The sequence below is a fragment of the Oxyura jamaicensis genome, chromosome 3 (genome assembly GCF_011077185.1).
Source record: "Oxyura jamaicensis isolate SHBP4307 breed ruddy duck chromosome 3, BPBGC_Ojam_1.0, whole genome shotgun sequence".
NCBI classification, from domain to species: Eukaryota; Metazoa; Chordata; class Aves; order Anseriformes; family Anatidae; genus Oxyura; species Oxyura jamaicensis.
Genome location: NC_048895.1, coordinates 66,422,699 through 66,439,581, shown reverse-complemented (window position 1 = coordinate 66,439,581; position 16,883 = coordinate 66,422,699). Strand labels below are relative to the sequence as shown.

At 37.9% G+C, this 16,883-nt stretch overlaps 1 protein-coding gene across 1 annotated transcript in view; it reads right to left on the bottom strand.

The window, feature by feature from the left end:
• The window catches only part of MAN1A1 (mannosidase alpha class 1A member 1), a gene marked incomplete at its 5' end in the record, with an annotated part of 139,811 nt that overhangs the window by 56,680 nt on the left and 66,248 nt on the right, over positions 1-16,883 (bottom strand). The window contains one exon of the mRNA XM_035320837.1: positions 631-725. Within this exon, the coding sequence (XP_035176728.1) occupies positions 631-725 (95 nt within the window). The remainder of the gene's footprint in view (positions 1-630; positions 726-16,883) is intronic.

The window sequence follows — 16,883 nt, the reverse complement described above, 5'->3', positions numbered from 1 at the left end:
CCACCTACAAAAAAGATGACTCCCACACATACAGAGTGAAATTATCCTTGCAGTACTTCTCATTCTTGTGATGGGTGATACTGGGGTTTATCTGCAGTATTATGAAAGCTGAAGCGTCCTTATGAACATGCAAAAATGAATATGCAAAACCATGAATATGCACTCTATGCGCTCCTTAGGAGAGGATGAGGACCAATACATCATTTGTAGCAGATACTACTCTTGCTTCTTGATATACTGCTGAAGGACACACTGATACTCCATTTGAGTTTAAGTAAAAATAAGAGTGGAAGTAGCTGGACACCATACCCTTTCAGAGTAGCACGTGTCCTTTTGCAACTACTGTACATATAACAACACTAAAACCAAGGGAGGACTTTGAGAAAAGTGATGAGCAACATATTAACTGACAAGTAAGGAGTCAGTTCTGAGGTGAATAATGCATTCTCATGTGTGTAATATATACTTACTTATATTTCTGCATTTAAGCTATAGAACAAAGGATCTTACATCAGCTTTTACCTAGCTGGAAAGACTAAAATTGTGAGGAAATTGTAATAGTTCTGAGGCAAAGGACTTTTCAACACAACTATTTTGTATGCTCTAGTCACCAAAAATCAGTTGTTTTACCTCTTAATATTAAGCAACGCCCAAGGTATCCCAGTGGGAGTGTTGAAAGCAGGTAGCAATTTCTCTCCAAGCTCCACTGCCTTCTTTCGGAAGATCTGGAAGTTAAGAAGAAACAAAAGTGTTGGAAAATGCATTGCTGTTCCCACTAAATGATATCTCAGCACAACAAAGCATCTTTGGTATTTCTTTAGTTCTGTCAAAAGAAACAAATCAGCACAAGCAGTTTTCCATTACACAAAGTTACAGTGGGTAGGGGGTGCCACAGACCACTGAGGGAGGATTACACAGTGACGACACCCAGAGAACCTGTGCCTGGCATGACCAGGAGGCATAAATCATAGACACCAGTGAGGCTGGTCCTGCTCTGGTTTGCACAGGACTGCTGTGCGCTGGAGGAGGGCTTCATTAGCTGGGTGTGTTGCTGGGTCCATGCTGGGTGACATGTAGCTGCCTGCCCAGGGCCACGTGTCCTCCCCAAGTGCTCATGGCAATTGGATTTGTTAACAGTGTGCCATGGGGACCTGGGCTGGATAACCACGTATCTCCTACGTGGTGAATGTGCATTGCACAGACAATCTGAGGCAGAAATCAAACACAATGCATCACTTCTCCAGAACAAGAGAAATGGCAGCATAGTGGTATTTTTGTACCACCATAGTATTTATGGACTCAGCTGGCCTACACTCTGATGGGTGTCAATGCCATGATTAACTCAGAAATTGAAATTTACTCCTACAGATAACTGAGAGTTAACTGATCTTTAGCACCTAAAGAGTCTAAACTTTCATCTTTTAAACAAGAAGGAGAAAGACCTTGAATGCTTAACATATGCCCACAAGAATTACAAACAATTTAACACCAGGAACTTTTATGTTCAGAGTAACCGTTATAACACTGCAACAAGAGGATTTTGCTCTTCTTGGACTGCCAGCTCAGCTCACGTTACATTAGCCTGACTTTTGGAGCACTGAGCGCTTTAGTAAAAGAGTTTCTAATTAGAAGCAAAATTGTTCCAACTTAAATATAGCAACCTACTTAGTGATTTCAGTATTTGGATGTGCAAGGCCTACTTGCTTGGAATTACACTGAAATCCCATGCAAAACTGAAAGGCATTATCCCAGGTGTAATAGCCAGAATAGCAATGTCACCTTCATCATCCTGTCTTTCTAATAATGTCCCAATTTGGTTCATTTTTCTCCCCTCAAATATATTGATGATGAATTTGTATTTATTTAATTTTAGAAATCAATTGGTACACTTGGTGCATCTCACAGTGTAGCCAAGTACAGTACAGCAAATTTTCGGAGAAGGAAAACAATGCACCGGAACCCCCTCTATATGTTTAAGTGAAAGCATAAAGACATTTACTGGGCAAACGAGGTAACAGAAGAAATTTCTTTCTACAGAAATGAAATACAACTTTTAAAATCCCACTTTCTAAAATCCACTTCTAGTAAAGCTTTTTATTGTTTAAAAATATGTGATCAGGAGAGAATTTAAAGCTCTGAGACAATCACATTACCAGAAAAAAACCTCCAGAATACCCCACTATGACAGAGGTTTCTGTGAAAGTAGTCTCAGTTTTGGAATTACAATGTAAGAGATTTTGAGGGAGAATTTGAAGCTAAGTTCTGGCTGTAGTCAGAAAACTTTTTTGAGTAAAGTGCATGTGAGTGCTGGAATAAACCTGAAGCAAGGCAACAGGGAAAATAATTTGCTTGGAAATCCCTTCATAATCCATGTTATTTCTGACTTCCCACATCACTGACTGTGTAGATTCTGCCAAGAATTAATTATGCATTTGGGATCATCAGGCAGCTTATAATTCAGTCTCCCCAAGGGTTAAAACCTTGAGGGACATTCAGAAAGAACAGCTGGTGCAGAAGAAATCTACTAATCCCTTATTAGATTTACTGGAGAGGAGCAAGTGACCCCACAAGGAGCACACAAGCTTTCCCTTCATTACACTACACAGTTGCATTTGTTCACTTGCTCTATTAAACCTGAATCTATGTTTTGCTCTTGCAGCACGAGAGGCTTCCTGGCATTTTCACAGTATATGAATCACAGAAGCACAGCATGGCTAAGGTTGGAAGGGGCCTCTGGAGATCCTCTAGTCCAACCCCCCCCATCAAGCAGGCCCATCAAGCATGCTGCACAGGATGGCATCCAGGTGGGTTTTGAATATCTCTAAAAAAGGAGACTCCACAACATCTCTGGGCAACTGTGCCAGGACTCTGTCACCCTCACAGTAAAGAAGTGCCCCCTCACATTCAGCCAAACTTCCTGTGTTTCAGTTTGTGCCCACTGCCTCTTGCCCTGTCACCAGGCACCACTGAAAAGAGTCTGGCCCCATCCTCTTGACACCCTCCCTTCAGATATTTATCTTAGCATCTCCACTCGGAAACACTGAAGCACTCACAGGAGAGCGGTCATGACAAACCTCCTGGGCAATAGGTACACAATGTGCCTGTATCCTTGTAGAAGCATCTGTCTGCTGTGCAGCATAAAGCCAGCCATACATGTAAAGCGGATAGATACTTTATTTTACGGTATGTGTTTGAAGATTAAGATTGTCAATGTGCCATACACACTCTTTATGGATTCGTATCTATGAACAAGAGGAGATCTCTCTTTCAAAGGCACATAGATGTTTAACCCTAGCAGTGGCCGCAAGGGCAGTAACTGGCCAAGGCTCTGTAACTGCTCCATTACAGGTTGCATTAATCCTTCACCATTAAAAAAATCACAAGAAGTTTGTTATAATAATTGCTTCTGGACAAAAATGTAACATTCTAGTTTCTCAATTAAATATTTGATGAATAGCAATAGTGCTTTAATTTCAAATAGTTCTACCAACTTTCACACTTATTTTTTTCTATTCTATTTTATGTTATAAATTAACAACCTGATTTCATTCAAAAGAAAATTGCCTACTCCAGATAAATGTCAAAAATAACAATTATCCAAAAATAAACACATCCGATGTGAAGCAGTAAAGAAATACTGTTCCACATACAGATAAGCAAGGAAAGTCAAAGCCACTCATGATAAGGACAGAGCATTGAACAAAATGCTAGTGCTTTGAACAGACAGTGAAGTTGGGCATTCTAACTTCTTTCTTTTCCCAAATGTCTGTTTTCCAATGTAGTAAGCAATCTGAGAAACAGAAACCAAAAAAAAAAAAGAAAAGCAGCTAGAAAAACAGACTAAAAAAATGGTTTTTAGACTTTTTTACAATTTTGGAACCAGTCCTGAAGTGAAAATGCACTTCTTGTTTACAAGACAATTTCAACGAGTTATTTCTAATGTGTACTAGTGATTTTCCTTCCCTTTCCAAAGTTAAAATAAGTCAACTGCAGACACTATCCAATTTTATCTCTAGGGCTAATTTAACATGGCTGAACAGCTGACTGCCAAATCACTATCTATCAAGTACAACAGTATAGGCAAGAACAACAAGAACACAACACTTTGTGAATGACAGAACGCACTATATGGCAACTTCACACAGCAAAATTACACTCTTTCAGTAAGGGTAAGAGGGTGAAGACTAATAAAGGAACCATGTTGTTTTTCATTTTGAGGCTTTAACAGTTGAAAAATGATAACAGGGAAAACTAGTGTTGGGTGTGATAACTCCAGACCAAAAACTTCTAATATTAGACAAGGAATAGATGTTGTACAAGTTAAGTTTTTTTTTTCAGTTTATAAAAATGAATAAACAATAGAACCTGCTTAATATCTCTGTTGCTGACATGAATTTTAAATTTTTGCAAAGCCCTAAACGTTCCCCATTCCTACTGAGTAAAGTCATTTTTTGGTAAGCAAAAATAACAATACCCATAACAGGGATGTACAGAAAGGCAGAAATGACAGAGCACAGAAAAAGATAGGACAATTTATATAATAAAGGAAAAGTCTACAGCAAAGTTTCCAATCGTAGTGGTTATCTTGAGAGGCTCAGGGACTTTTTCTGGCCTCTCCTCATGGATGCTCAGCTAGCAGAAATGAAGGTTTACTTAGACAAAGTAGTCTGTCTGGATCAGACCTGGTGGATGTTGTCACAATCCTATGCGTACACCCACCCTTCATCCACACCCTCTTATAAAAAACAAAACAAAACAAAACAAGAGTAGTTCTTCTAAAAGTCTACAAATCAATTCCAAGACCTACTTGACTTACTCCACTGCTCTATCACATCTGGAGTACATACTTGTTGATTAAATGGTGTGTTGATTAAATGATGTGTTGATTAAATGGTGTTGATTAAACGACTCTGGTGTTATTTACCTGATGTACATCTATCACTTCATCAAGTAATAAAAAGAGTAACCCGCACTGACAAATTCCTTCTTTTAAGTGGAGGAGTGAAGGTGCTGTGGCTAACGTTAAAAAGGAACCAAACCACTGAAAATTGTACTTACATTTAAGTTTACTACATACTATACCCTATTAAAGAAAATCATTCTTTGAATCAGTGAAGCACTGTGATTTAGGGAAAAATAATAATTGAAAAGGGTCAGAAATAGATGACCAATAGATAACACTGTTAGGATATTAAATGCTTTCTCAAACATTTCTCTCTAACCTCTTTTTTTTTTTTTTTTTTTTTTTTTTTTGTCAGAAGACAGGTATGGGACACAAGATGATCCCTCTTTTTAAACTCAATGTCTTAGTAATATATTTTAAAAGTTCATGTAAGATCTCTAACACGCTTGTATAATACTGATACTCACTCTGTGAGGGTCCTGTGCGAGAATAGAGAATATCTCCTCTGTAGAGTAAATGCACAAACTCCTTCACACTCAGCAATCCCATTCAAAATTAGCACTAAAGCAAATTAGATACTTACTACAGTCATATAACAGATTATACAGAAAATCAATTTGCTACATTTTCCTCTGAGATCTCTGTTTATATTACGAATCACTGGTTAAAACAAGCTCAGTGCCCTATAAAGCAGCATCTTTGTCTTTGAGTTACCAATCTCAAGTGCCTTACACAACCAAAACCCACTGCAAACCCTGCCACCATTTCTCCAAGCCAGCATTTCTTTTTCCAACATTTTAGCATTCGATAATACACAAAGAAGAAATCCATGTCACTGCTCTGCACACTTGGCTTTCCTGTTCCTGTCTGCTCATTTTATAGCTAAAGCACATATCAAGTCATTGAGCCAAGTCACTTATCCAGTGAACAAAACATTATTTTCTCACTCCGTGAATCATTCTTAATTATTTTTAAATACATATAAATATTTTTGGCCCTCATTAGAGACAAGAAACTAACAGGTTTGGAGCTCAAGCCCTTCTCTGAGCACACTACCACCACACAAGCTGCCAGGAGGTATGCTTTTGCACAGCATCATACTTTATGTGTCATGATTCCCAATGCCAAGTCAAACACTTCCTCAGTAGCTCTCATCTGCACCTTTCATTCTAGTAGGACTGCTAGCATGATTACTGAAAAATGTAAGGGAAGTAACCACATTTGCATATACAGTACTTACACCAGCAGTTTTACTACAGCAATTCTTTTTCTAATAACTATTTCCTTATTTCTTTCAAATATGACCTTAATTATGTGAGGCACTCTTGCTTAGAAAAGCAGTTTGGGCATGGGATTGTTCTGTTCTGCTTTCTTTTTGTCGCTGATGCAAATACCGAGGTTCTGGGTGTAAATCAGGACACAAACTTTAGATGAAACAAAGTTGTGAATTTAATGAACTACATTTTCCAAGTAACCAGTTAATTTAAAGTTAAGTTACTCACATTCTTTACACAATCCTGTGGCATGCAGATATCAAAAGTATGTTTTCTGGATTTTTTTTAATGGCTTTAGAGAAAAATGCCTTCTCTTTTAAAAGAAGTCAAACATTCACAGCTGCATTGCTCATGTTAGAAGACCCAATCCCACAATCAATGAGATTTTGCAGACTGTTGTGTCCATTACAAAATCTTATTAGGGAAAACAGTGTTCCCACAGAGAAATAAGGATCTGTCTGCAAAGGTGCAACTGTAGGACTAAGACCAGAGCTGTCATTTGGTGCAATATTGACTTTCATTACAGTGCAGGAAGGTTATCTTCCCTGGATAAACAAAAACATTTCCTCCAGCTAGAATGACAAACTCCTTTGAAAATGTTAGATTATCTCATCATAGATTTAATTGCAGTTGCTAATCAGGAAGAAAAGAAAACACAGGAAACAAAGAAATATCTCAGAATTGTATGATGCACATGAAATTTAAAAAGAGCATTATAAGTTCCATACCAGTGAAGCCAGAAGTTAATTTTTAACTGCAATCAGAGGAAACGGTCCTAATTATTATTTTTCTAATTGACAAAGACATTTTCTCTTCATTTCTAATTCTGTCACATTAAGCATTTTTCATTTTTGTTTTATGTTTACAGATAAAAACTGACAAGCCACTAAGTAAGATTTATAGCTTTCTTTCCTGTACCTGACTGCCTCTCCCAGTGGGGTAAGGAATGAATATTTCAGTGCAAAAGCAACAAACCAGAGCAGAAAAATGAACACGGACAGGCTGCTTTGCTTCTCTTCAGAACACTGAATAGAAATCCTTTCAGTCTAACAAATGTTGATTTAGTTTTAAAGTGATCTGCTAACAAAGGAGAGCTCTTTTAGAAGAACTTGCTCTAACACATTGTTCACTGAAAGACAATCCAAGATTTTTGCTATGTTTGTATTTTATTTTTACAATGAAAGATCGGAAATGCTACAAAATTGCTCTGCTCCACCTGAAATACCCCAATAGTATAGATGAATAATGTAAGATGTATTATTCTACTATCTTCAAGTGATATGACACTTGTCATATTATGTGAAACAATTTCCTGTAAAATATTTTCAGTGTTTATGACACCTTGATAAGATACCCGGTTGCTTACATTAACTCCGCAGCAATTATCTGTTTTACAGTTGCTGACATCTTGACAGTAACAGGTGGTTTGGGGCTTAATTTCAGTCAGCTCTCACTTACTCCTGGCTGAGCCAAGTCAGTTACGAATGATCTGTGCTGCAAGTTAACAGCATTCCTGGACCCAAGCGTTATAATGAGTCACATCGGTGTGGAAACTAGTACTGACAGAAGGAGACCAAGAGACCATCATTTAGGACCTATACAGCTGCAATTGTATTTATTATGCACCCAGATCTGGAAGTGCTGGAGAGCCTGTTTTGAGTGTTTTCCCGTGTAGCAGCCTGGGTTTGGAAGCTTGGCTGGATGCTGGAGTCTGCTGGCAGAGGCACAGGGCCTGGACACAACACCCTCCAGCACCCGTTGGCACCACGGTACCTGCATCTCCTCCACCACGTCTACCACAGGGGTGCCTGCGGCGGCTGAGCCTGGGCAGGGACGAGCCGACTTTGTGCTGGAACCCTAAATCACCACCGTTTCCTTAAAAGCACAAAGAAGGAAACAAAGCGTGCCTCAACTTCCTTACAAAGCGTGGCTCGCCACACACACAGATAATAATGTTGACTGGAGGGAGCAGGGTTTTACTTCAACTAGGATTTCCACAAGCAAGCTGCCCCCTCCCTGGCCATGAGGCAGGTTTCTCATCCCGCAGGGATGCCGGCAGAGGGAGCACACGTGAAGCTTATGTACAGCACAGCGGATGGGCTTCTTGGGGTCTGGGGACATCAGAAAAAAAGCCCAGGAAAAAGGCTACATTGAAAAGCCTCAGTTTGGTAAATAATCTCAGCCACTCCCTTCTTATTAAAATTCCCAAAGCAGTGCTAGTTTTCATCCAAATCTCTCTCACACGTAGAAGAACAATATCAGCTGTATAAAGTAGGAGGAATATTATGTTTAAAAATAATTATTCTCCGCAGCCATTCCCAGAATCTTGTTAAGCATCTGCTGTCACACAGTGCTGGGCTGTAACATCACAACAGATAATGTGTATACAGGTTTCCAGATAAGAGAACCTGAAAAATGCAGACCCTGCAGTAAAAGGAGAATTCCTATCTCAACTGAGGGCTGAATCAGCCTCAGGGTAGTGTGTTTTTTTTAAAAAAAATCTTCCATATGGAAGTCCAAAGTGTATATTTAACACATATATGAGAGCAACAGCTATTAGAGCACTCAAACCTGAAAGCTTCTGGCACCTGAGGTGATGTGTCAGCTCAGGAAGGGGCACAGCAGCTTCCAGCTTTCAAAAATCTCAAAGTATTTAAAGAACTTTCCCGGACCCTGCAGTTGCGGGAGATTCAGACAGCTTGTGGTTTCTGTGAGCCACAACTCCATCTCACTTGCAAATATCAGAGCAGCACGTGTCTTTTTCACAGCTTGTGGAAATAACGAACACAGCTATGCTTTTACACTTGTACAGGATACCCCAATATGCTGGTCCCCAGCTTGTAGAGACCATACCATACAATAAACAGCACACTGAAATATCCATGGATATTATTCAACAATGAAGAGCATGAAAAGCATCTGTTATCCTACAAAGAAAGCTAAAACATACACCAAGCTAATATGGCGATTTTTTTTTTTTTTTTTTTTTCTGAAGGAAATCTATTTAAAAGATGCTTATTAGAAAAAATTTGATTACAGTTTCAAAAATCAACCAACCAAATCTATCCTTTCTTTTATTCAATTAGCCTTTTTTGTTATGGTTTTACCGATGGTAAGAAAATTAATTTCCTTTTCTAGCTGATTATTGTACCAAAGAAATAATGTAGCACCATGAAGAATCCCCCCCGTAGAAAAGACTGTAGAGAACTTAATCAAATGGAAGTAACTGGATTAGGGAGAGATTTCGAGATTTAATCATAGCAACATACACATACATACATAGCAACACGCACAACACAAAACCCTCAAGTTATCAGCAGTAATTAATTCACATGTAATTAATTCAGGTTTTTTAACCAAAAAAATCCTAAGTAGATGCTTTATGTTCAAAAGTCATATTTTAGGAAAGTCAGTAATAAATTGTACAAACTGGTGGAAAGAAGGCAAAGTATAAAACAAAAAAAATATTGTACAGTAATATGTGTGTCTGACTGGTACTTTAAAATTAGAATGAAAGAATTGCTAAATAAGCAAAGAATTAAAAAATTATAAAGGAAGACATTGTTCCAGTTATATTTAGTTATTTCCTTTTGTGCTATTTATGTGTATTTAAGATTGCTTATGCAGCTATAAAGAACAATTTAACAGGAAGAACTCTTAGGCCACAAGTAACTGCTAGTTTATCTACTAATGTCAAGAAACCATTAACTTTTCTAAAGCTTATGCATACTTGCACAATTAAAAGTTAAACTACATCCTATTAGTACCTGTAAAGCTCATGAGCTTATCATTAATATTATTTCTGTTGTGATAATTCAAGACAAGGTGATGATGAATAAATTAAACAAACTGTAACAACTGCCTGTAATAAAATAAATTATTTCAGTATGAGAGCCTTTTAGAATTCCTCCCCCCAAATTCAGGGCGGCCTTAACTTTCCAAAAGGTGTGGTATGCAGCATGACAATGAGTAATGAACAGGATTTGCTGCATATGTGCAGATCAACCACATGCCGGCAGCTGGCTCCGGAGACTCAAACCACAGGTAGCAAGACTAATGCCTAAAAAAAGCTGCGCTGAAAGTTTAAGATTCTGAACTCCCACACAATCCCCAATAAATAAATTATAACATAGCTCAGCGTAGGTAAATCTACGTCAAAGATTTGGGATGCCATTCTTATATCCTGCCAGAAATAGAAATGAGTTGCTGAAAAGGCTGGAATCCCAGATCCCCCATCAAATGACGAATGATCTTCTAGCAAGTGCAGACGGCAAGCTAGCAGACATTAAAACTATTAGCAGCCCGTGAGTGAGGACTAAGCCCAAACATAAGAACTAGTGTGAGTTTTTAGCTGATACCCAAATAACTGGAACAGGGTTGATACCTGGAGACCTACCTCCCCTCAACCCCAACAAAATAAAACTGCCAGCAACCTGAGAAATTTGATTTTCAAATGCTTGGATGCTGGTGAGAGACACTAAACCCCATCAGCCCTAGGAGCAACCACTGGACTAACACAAGGCACGTGTGTTGAGAGAACAAAATGTTGTGTGTTTAGCACTCAGGTCTTCTACAGTTAAGGAAGATGATATAGGTATTTGAAAATGTATTGGACATAAGTAAATGTGAATGGAACTAGAAATAAGGCACATACAATTGAAACTCATTATAATGTGAAGCAATACAGAAAACATCTGGATGCCATCTTCGAGGTTTGTGTTTTTCCTGATTAAGGAAACAGCTGCCTTAGTAAAATTACTCATATCCACCAGTAATGAGGAGTATCTTTTAGCACAATACGTCTGTTAAACCACAAGCATCTGCTTCCTAATTTTCTTTTTATTTAATCTTGTGTACCCAGCCCAAGTGCTGCAACAACAAATTTAAATAGCTGCCTCATTTTACATCTTGCAAGCCATGGTATCTAAACAAAGAACAGCACTTTGCATACGAAACTCTCCTTTCAAGCAGGTGACCGCTGGGAGGTGATTTGCAGTACCATCTGCGTGAAGGGGGGAGCGGGTGGAAAAGCCTGGTAAACATTGCATGGTGAATCAATAATTACATCTTTAATGCAGCATAAAGTGCTACCAGAAGATTCATTCCTGGTTTTGTTAATTTGACTGTATCTTTCAATTCCAATACCATTAAGTGATTCAGAGCAATGCCTTTACTCTGCACCTAGACCACGGTGGCAGGCACGTAAGATGCTAACATCACTCTGGCTAGGTAAAGGAAGTCCTGTTTGCTTTTTAATGTTAACTCAGTGGCAGACGGAGAACTGCTTGTTTCAGCCAGTGTTCCGTGATACTTGCAAGCTTGTTCCAGTTGCTATCGGAAGGAGTTTTAAATGATGTTTATTAAATATTCTAGTGTGATAACATGAACAGGATATCAAGTACTCTAACTTTTATTGTTCTTCCACTCATTTTATTTTTTTTTCCTAACTTCATTTAGTTAATTTCAATGTTTTACTCCAGCATCAGCATATTAGCTTAATGAACTGATTCTCAAGTAGCAGACCAGAGCAGTGACAAAGCAGCAAGAGTGCAATTTCCCTGTGTGGTTCACTAGATCTGATAGTGGGTTACCTACAAAAGAATCCAAAGCTCAAGGTCCTCCATATTCTGCCACCCTCCTTGAGTTGGTTTATAGCAAATGGGTACTTGCACAGAGAAAATCCATCCAGCCTGCTGAGCCAATGGAAAAAAGAAACTATGCCTCTTTGCTCTCCTGCCTCACCAAGGGAGAATCTTTCTGAATCGCCCCATAGTCTGACACTATTACATTTATTTTGAGTAAGTAAGGTATTGGTATTACTCAAAGGCCAGTCCTCAAATGGACTTCTGACTATCTCTGTATTGTCTTCTTCATCTATTTTCTCATCCCACAGATCAGGTAGCACAGACTAGATCTTCACCTAGCTCAGGGCTTGTTCCCTTGAGAGAGTTATGCTTATTGCTGCAATTGTTCTGTTTCTCTAGCCGTAGTTCCATGGTCTCAAGAAATAAAACTTTTCCTTTTTCTCTCTCACCATCCCCCACCCCCTTTTTTTTCCCTACTCAAAGTGCTCCAGATAGCCAAAGGACTGCATTTCCAGGAACTTGTGGGTGAAAGTTATATATAGCTTGCAGCACAGCATGAGAGCATGTACAGGACAATGACACAGGACAGTCCTAAGTGACTTTTGTTCAAGCTACAGCTTTACTAGACACAGGAACAAGCTATTTACCAACTGTGTCTAGAGCCTCCTCTCATGTAGGGTAATAGAGTAGCTAACTCTAGAAAGAAATAAGCTGGAAACTAACACATGTGCAAAGCTTTTGATAAAAGGATTGGGGCCCAGGAACTGAGCATGATGAGAGTCCAAACTAAGAAGTTTGAACACTGAAGTTTAAAAACAAGTCATGATGTTGGGCATAGAACTACAGGATTCCAGACTTTTCACAGTCTTCATTAAACAGAAAAAAGCTTAAGTACTTTCATTTGCACCAAAGTTTTCTCTAATATCCTTTACAGACAGCCTCTGTTCCTGTTCATGAATTGGCAATTCCACTATTAACTGGATGTGTTCATGGATACAAGAATAAATTAAGCTACTCTTTTAGAGTATTTCTTCTACTGTTTAAACATGTATCAAATATAATGAGTATTAAACTTTGTATATTAAGGCTATGCCAAGTTGAAACAATACAGAGGTTCTTTTAATCCTTATACTAAGGCTAAAGCTGATAGAGAAATTTCCAGATTTTTTGATCTCAGATACTGGAAACATCATAAATACTTTAAAAAGTGAAATGATTGCAAGTACAAAGTTTTATATGCATGGAAAAGGAATAAAACGTTTTTATTTGCTCGGGCCATAATGTTTCAGTAGTTGAGTAAATTCAACCCGTCTTTGCAGCTCTGTGCCGACAGTTTTGTTTGATTCTGTGACAAGTGAGTTCTGTAACACTAGCAGTAGCATCGATTATGCATTTCTGAGAATCTGTTTTTCAGGAGAGTGGAACATTTTACAATTTAGCATCCTAAACATGCTTCTTAGATCCTTTCTCCACAAGACCTCTGACACACCATCTTGCAGGCTTTTTAAATATGTAATATAACTTGAAAAAAATCTTTTATAGTAAGAAAGGAGGATGGAGCTTTCTTAACTCAGTGCTTTCTTATTGTTGAGATTTCTCTGAATGATAATAGTCTTTGAAGGATCTGATGAATAATGTGCACATCCAAAACAAGCTGAAATAAAGTGCTTGTGTATTTTTCTTAAATATAAAAAATGCGAATTCTCTCGTAGTTCTTTTAATGTAAACCAAAGAGAAGGTTTCAGGAGAGGAGAACTGTAATTTAAGAAGCTGCTTTTATGTTGTAAATTAAATCATCAAGCGGACTAATTCAATTCCTTTGTGTTTACGGTAAGACTATTTCTCTTACTGGACAAGCCATAAAACTAAGCAACTAAAATATAAGAAGGCAAGTTGACGTTTCCGATTCTTAACTGTCAGAAACAAATGAAACAAGTGCTTTTCTGACTGAAAAGCAGTGCTGCCAGTAAGTAATAAATTTATGAGCAAATCAATAGTTTCTCTGAATTTCCTGCATATTTTTTTTAACAGTTAAACCTTGAGGTCATTCCTATAATTAAATAGTCAGAAGATGCTCTCTCCAAAGATAAACATTATGTTGTTTTGAATGCAGTGTATATTTGGAGGAAATGATGGTTATAAGTATTCATAAAGATTTGAAGTACACATACTGATATAATTATGTTGCTTCCCTTCCCTGATTCAATGGAAGGTTAAAAATAATAAATAAACAAAAGCCATAGCAGTCCTGTAAGTTCTTTCTGTTTTTACCAAAACCCATCGCATGCCTCTACTGTTTTATTTTACTGTATGACTGAAGACTTCACATGGCTATTCCTAGACAGAATACTTAGCAGGTTTCACTTATTTATTTTTCTTCCTGATACTATGCAATTAAAACATTACAGTAACTTAATTGCATTTCAAGTTGGAATTACACCTCTTGAAAATATGATCTGAAAAGAGGCATCTTAGAACCACCTACACTCATTTCTTCTATCACCAACTGTCATAGACCATTAAGAAAGAACTGGTTGAGCAAGGAGTTCTTCTCACTCTTATCTTTTAGCTTTTACTTCTGGTGTTGTGCCAGTTAATAAGCATATTAACACAAAACCTTCGAGCAAATCACAATGTCTGATGGCATTTAACAATGGAGTAAGTCCACCCAGATGTACTGACTACCATCCCCTTCGTCTCCTGTAGCAGTCTGGCAATGTTTGCCTACAGCATCTCAGCAGTTATTGATTTTGCCTGGAATTGGGAAGATTATTTGTTCTTCCCTCTTGAATATAAATAGAAATAAAAGCAACTATGGAGAGAAAAGACTGAGCACAGTCTGACTGATGTTTGTAAGAGATACCCTATAAGCAGCAAAAGCTGATGAGAAGGTTTGAGTTATTCACTGGTTTTGCATGATAAAAGGAAAAAGATTGAAATTGTCTGTATACTATGAATAGTGTTTTTAAGAACAAGTTGGGGAAAATAGCATCCTTTAAGAAATGTCATTGTGAGCTGCTGACTTTGTTCTGCAGCTGTTGAGCTGTTGGTTTGAAGAAAACAAAAAGTTTTTTTTTTTTTTTTTTTTTTTAAAAAAAAAAAGAAAAATGGAAGAGAATGAACAGCATATCCTTTTTACAAGAAGATCCTGAGGATCTACTGGACTGTAAAATTATCTAGCAATGCTTGCGAAAAATTAAGGACAACATGCTCCCCAAGGATACAACACAGCTTTAAATCACTAACAGGATTGAACTAGCTTCCAAAAACAACTAGCGTGGTTATTTCGCTTAGCCTGCAAAAGCAGATGACAGCCTAAAGGCTGAAGAAAACAAAGAAACCAGACACATCCAGTTCTTCAGATTAAGAGTTAGAGAGCCTTTTTGGTGATTTGATGCATCTGGATTGTAAGAAAAAATGGAACTGGCCCATGATGCTAGAAGGAAGATTGGTTTTTGTTAATTGAAGGTTGACTCTACTCCAGCAACACTGCTGATGAAATGACCTTCCTTGTTTACTTTAGAGTTTTGTCAGTTTACATAGGGTTGGGTTTTTTTTTTCGTTGTTAAAACAAGCTTTTCAGCCTTCTTGTAAGCTGAATGAGAGAATCCCCACACTGTACTGTGCCAAGCACTTTCGAAGGAGTTATCAAAGTCAGCTGATTTAACAAGCAATCAAAGGTGTTTGGAGAGTATCACGGCTGTACACAAACATAAAAGGCGAGTCCTTCAAAATATCTACCACCTCTTAACCACTCTTATATCTTATGCATTACTAGAAAATTAAATGGCAAGATAACTGACCAGATAACACCTGTGGAAATACAAAAGTAAAATACGTATTGACAAAAGACTTGCAAGATAAACAGTGAGCTAAGAAATTGAATCTGCTATATAAATATATCCTATGCTATTTTTCTTTAAGGAAAGCAAGTTAGATTTACATGATACTCTGGCACTACATATTACTCCTCTTTTTCATCCTTCAAATCTTTACAGAAGTGATTTTGTTCATCCTCCTCTCAGTCTTTGGCTTGAGAAAGGTTTGCCCATTTCAGTGCGTTTTGTCCTATAGAAAATGAGTGCTTATATTCATTGACTTGAGGAAACACAAAGATTTGTCTTTCAAATGCTTCGTGACAGCTCTGCTTAGGGGCAATCATCTGCCAAATAACCAAATTTCCCTCTGGCATCAGTTGCACTGGAAGTGGCTCAGGATATTTCATGTGAACATCTTTTCTAAATTCCTACTCAATCATTTGCACATAGGGCACAAATACAGTCTGTGTATGGCAGAGACAAGCTTTTGGCACAGAAGAGACAGGAACTGTACTCACTTATCGACCACAACATTTATCAACATTATTCAACTGTTGCATTTTTACCAGCAAATGGCACACAAATAGCATGTGGATTCCTGCAATTTCCTGAAAGACTTGGTAAAAATTGCCCTTCTTATTTTTTCTTTCAGGTTTCTGTTTGAAAAGCATGGTCCTGTCAATATTCATAATAATAACAATAATAATAATACAAGCCAATTAGCACTGTCCATGCTAAATTAAAGCCAGTGAGCCTTGTTTGTATCTGTTTCAGATTTGATCTACTGGACAAGATGTATTGCTAAATCTGAAAGAGGCTAAAAGAATATGTCTCTTGTGCTACCATTATCTGTACTTATTGCTGGAGGCATGAAGGGCATGCAAAACCAGCAATGATGTCTGCTTTTGATTTGATACATTCAATTTTCTCAATGATCTTCAGTTAGCTTGTAGCAGCAGGACTTGTATGTGGCACAGAATGTGGTGTTTTGTAATGAATCTCTAATCTGTTCCTTCAAACAGCAAATTTGATGAGGTTTAACCTCTTCCTCGAGTTAATAAAATGAATGTCTGTTGCACACCAGCACCTTTTCCTGACATCTCTCAATGATCACCATAACGTCCCAGGGAAATGGTAAGTCTCCTGGTGCAAAGAACTATCTATTTTCTTAAATCCCAGCAACAGTAACAAGTATGACAGGAGTTTCTCCCCAAGACATTCTGAAGGATAGTGGCATTTTTCTCAAATACTCCTCATGTGCAATATTGTCAGACAAAAGAAGGAAGCATATTCTCTCACGACA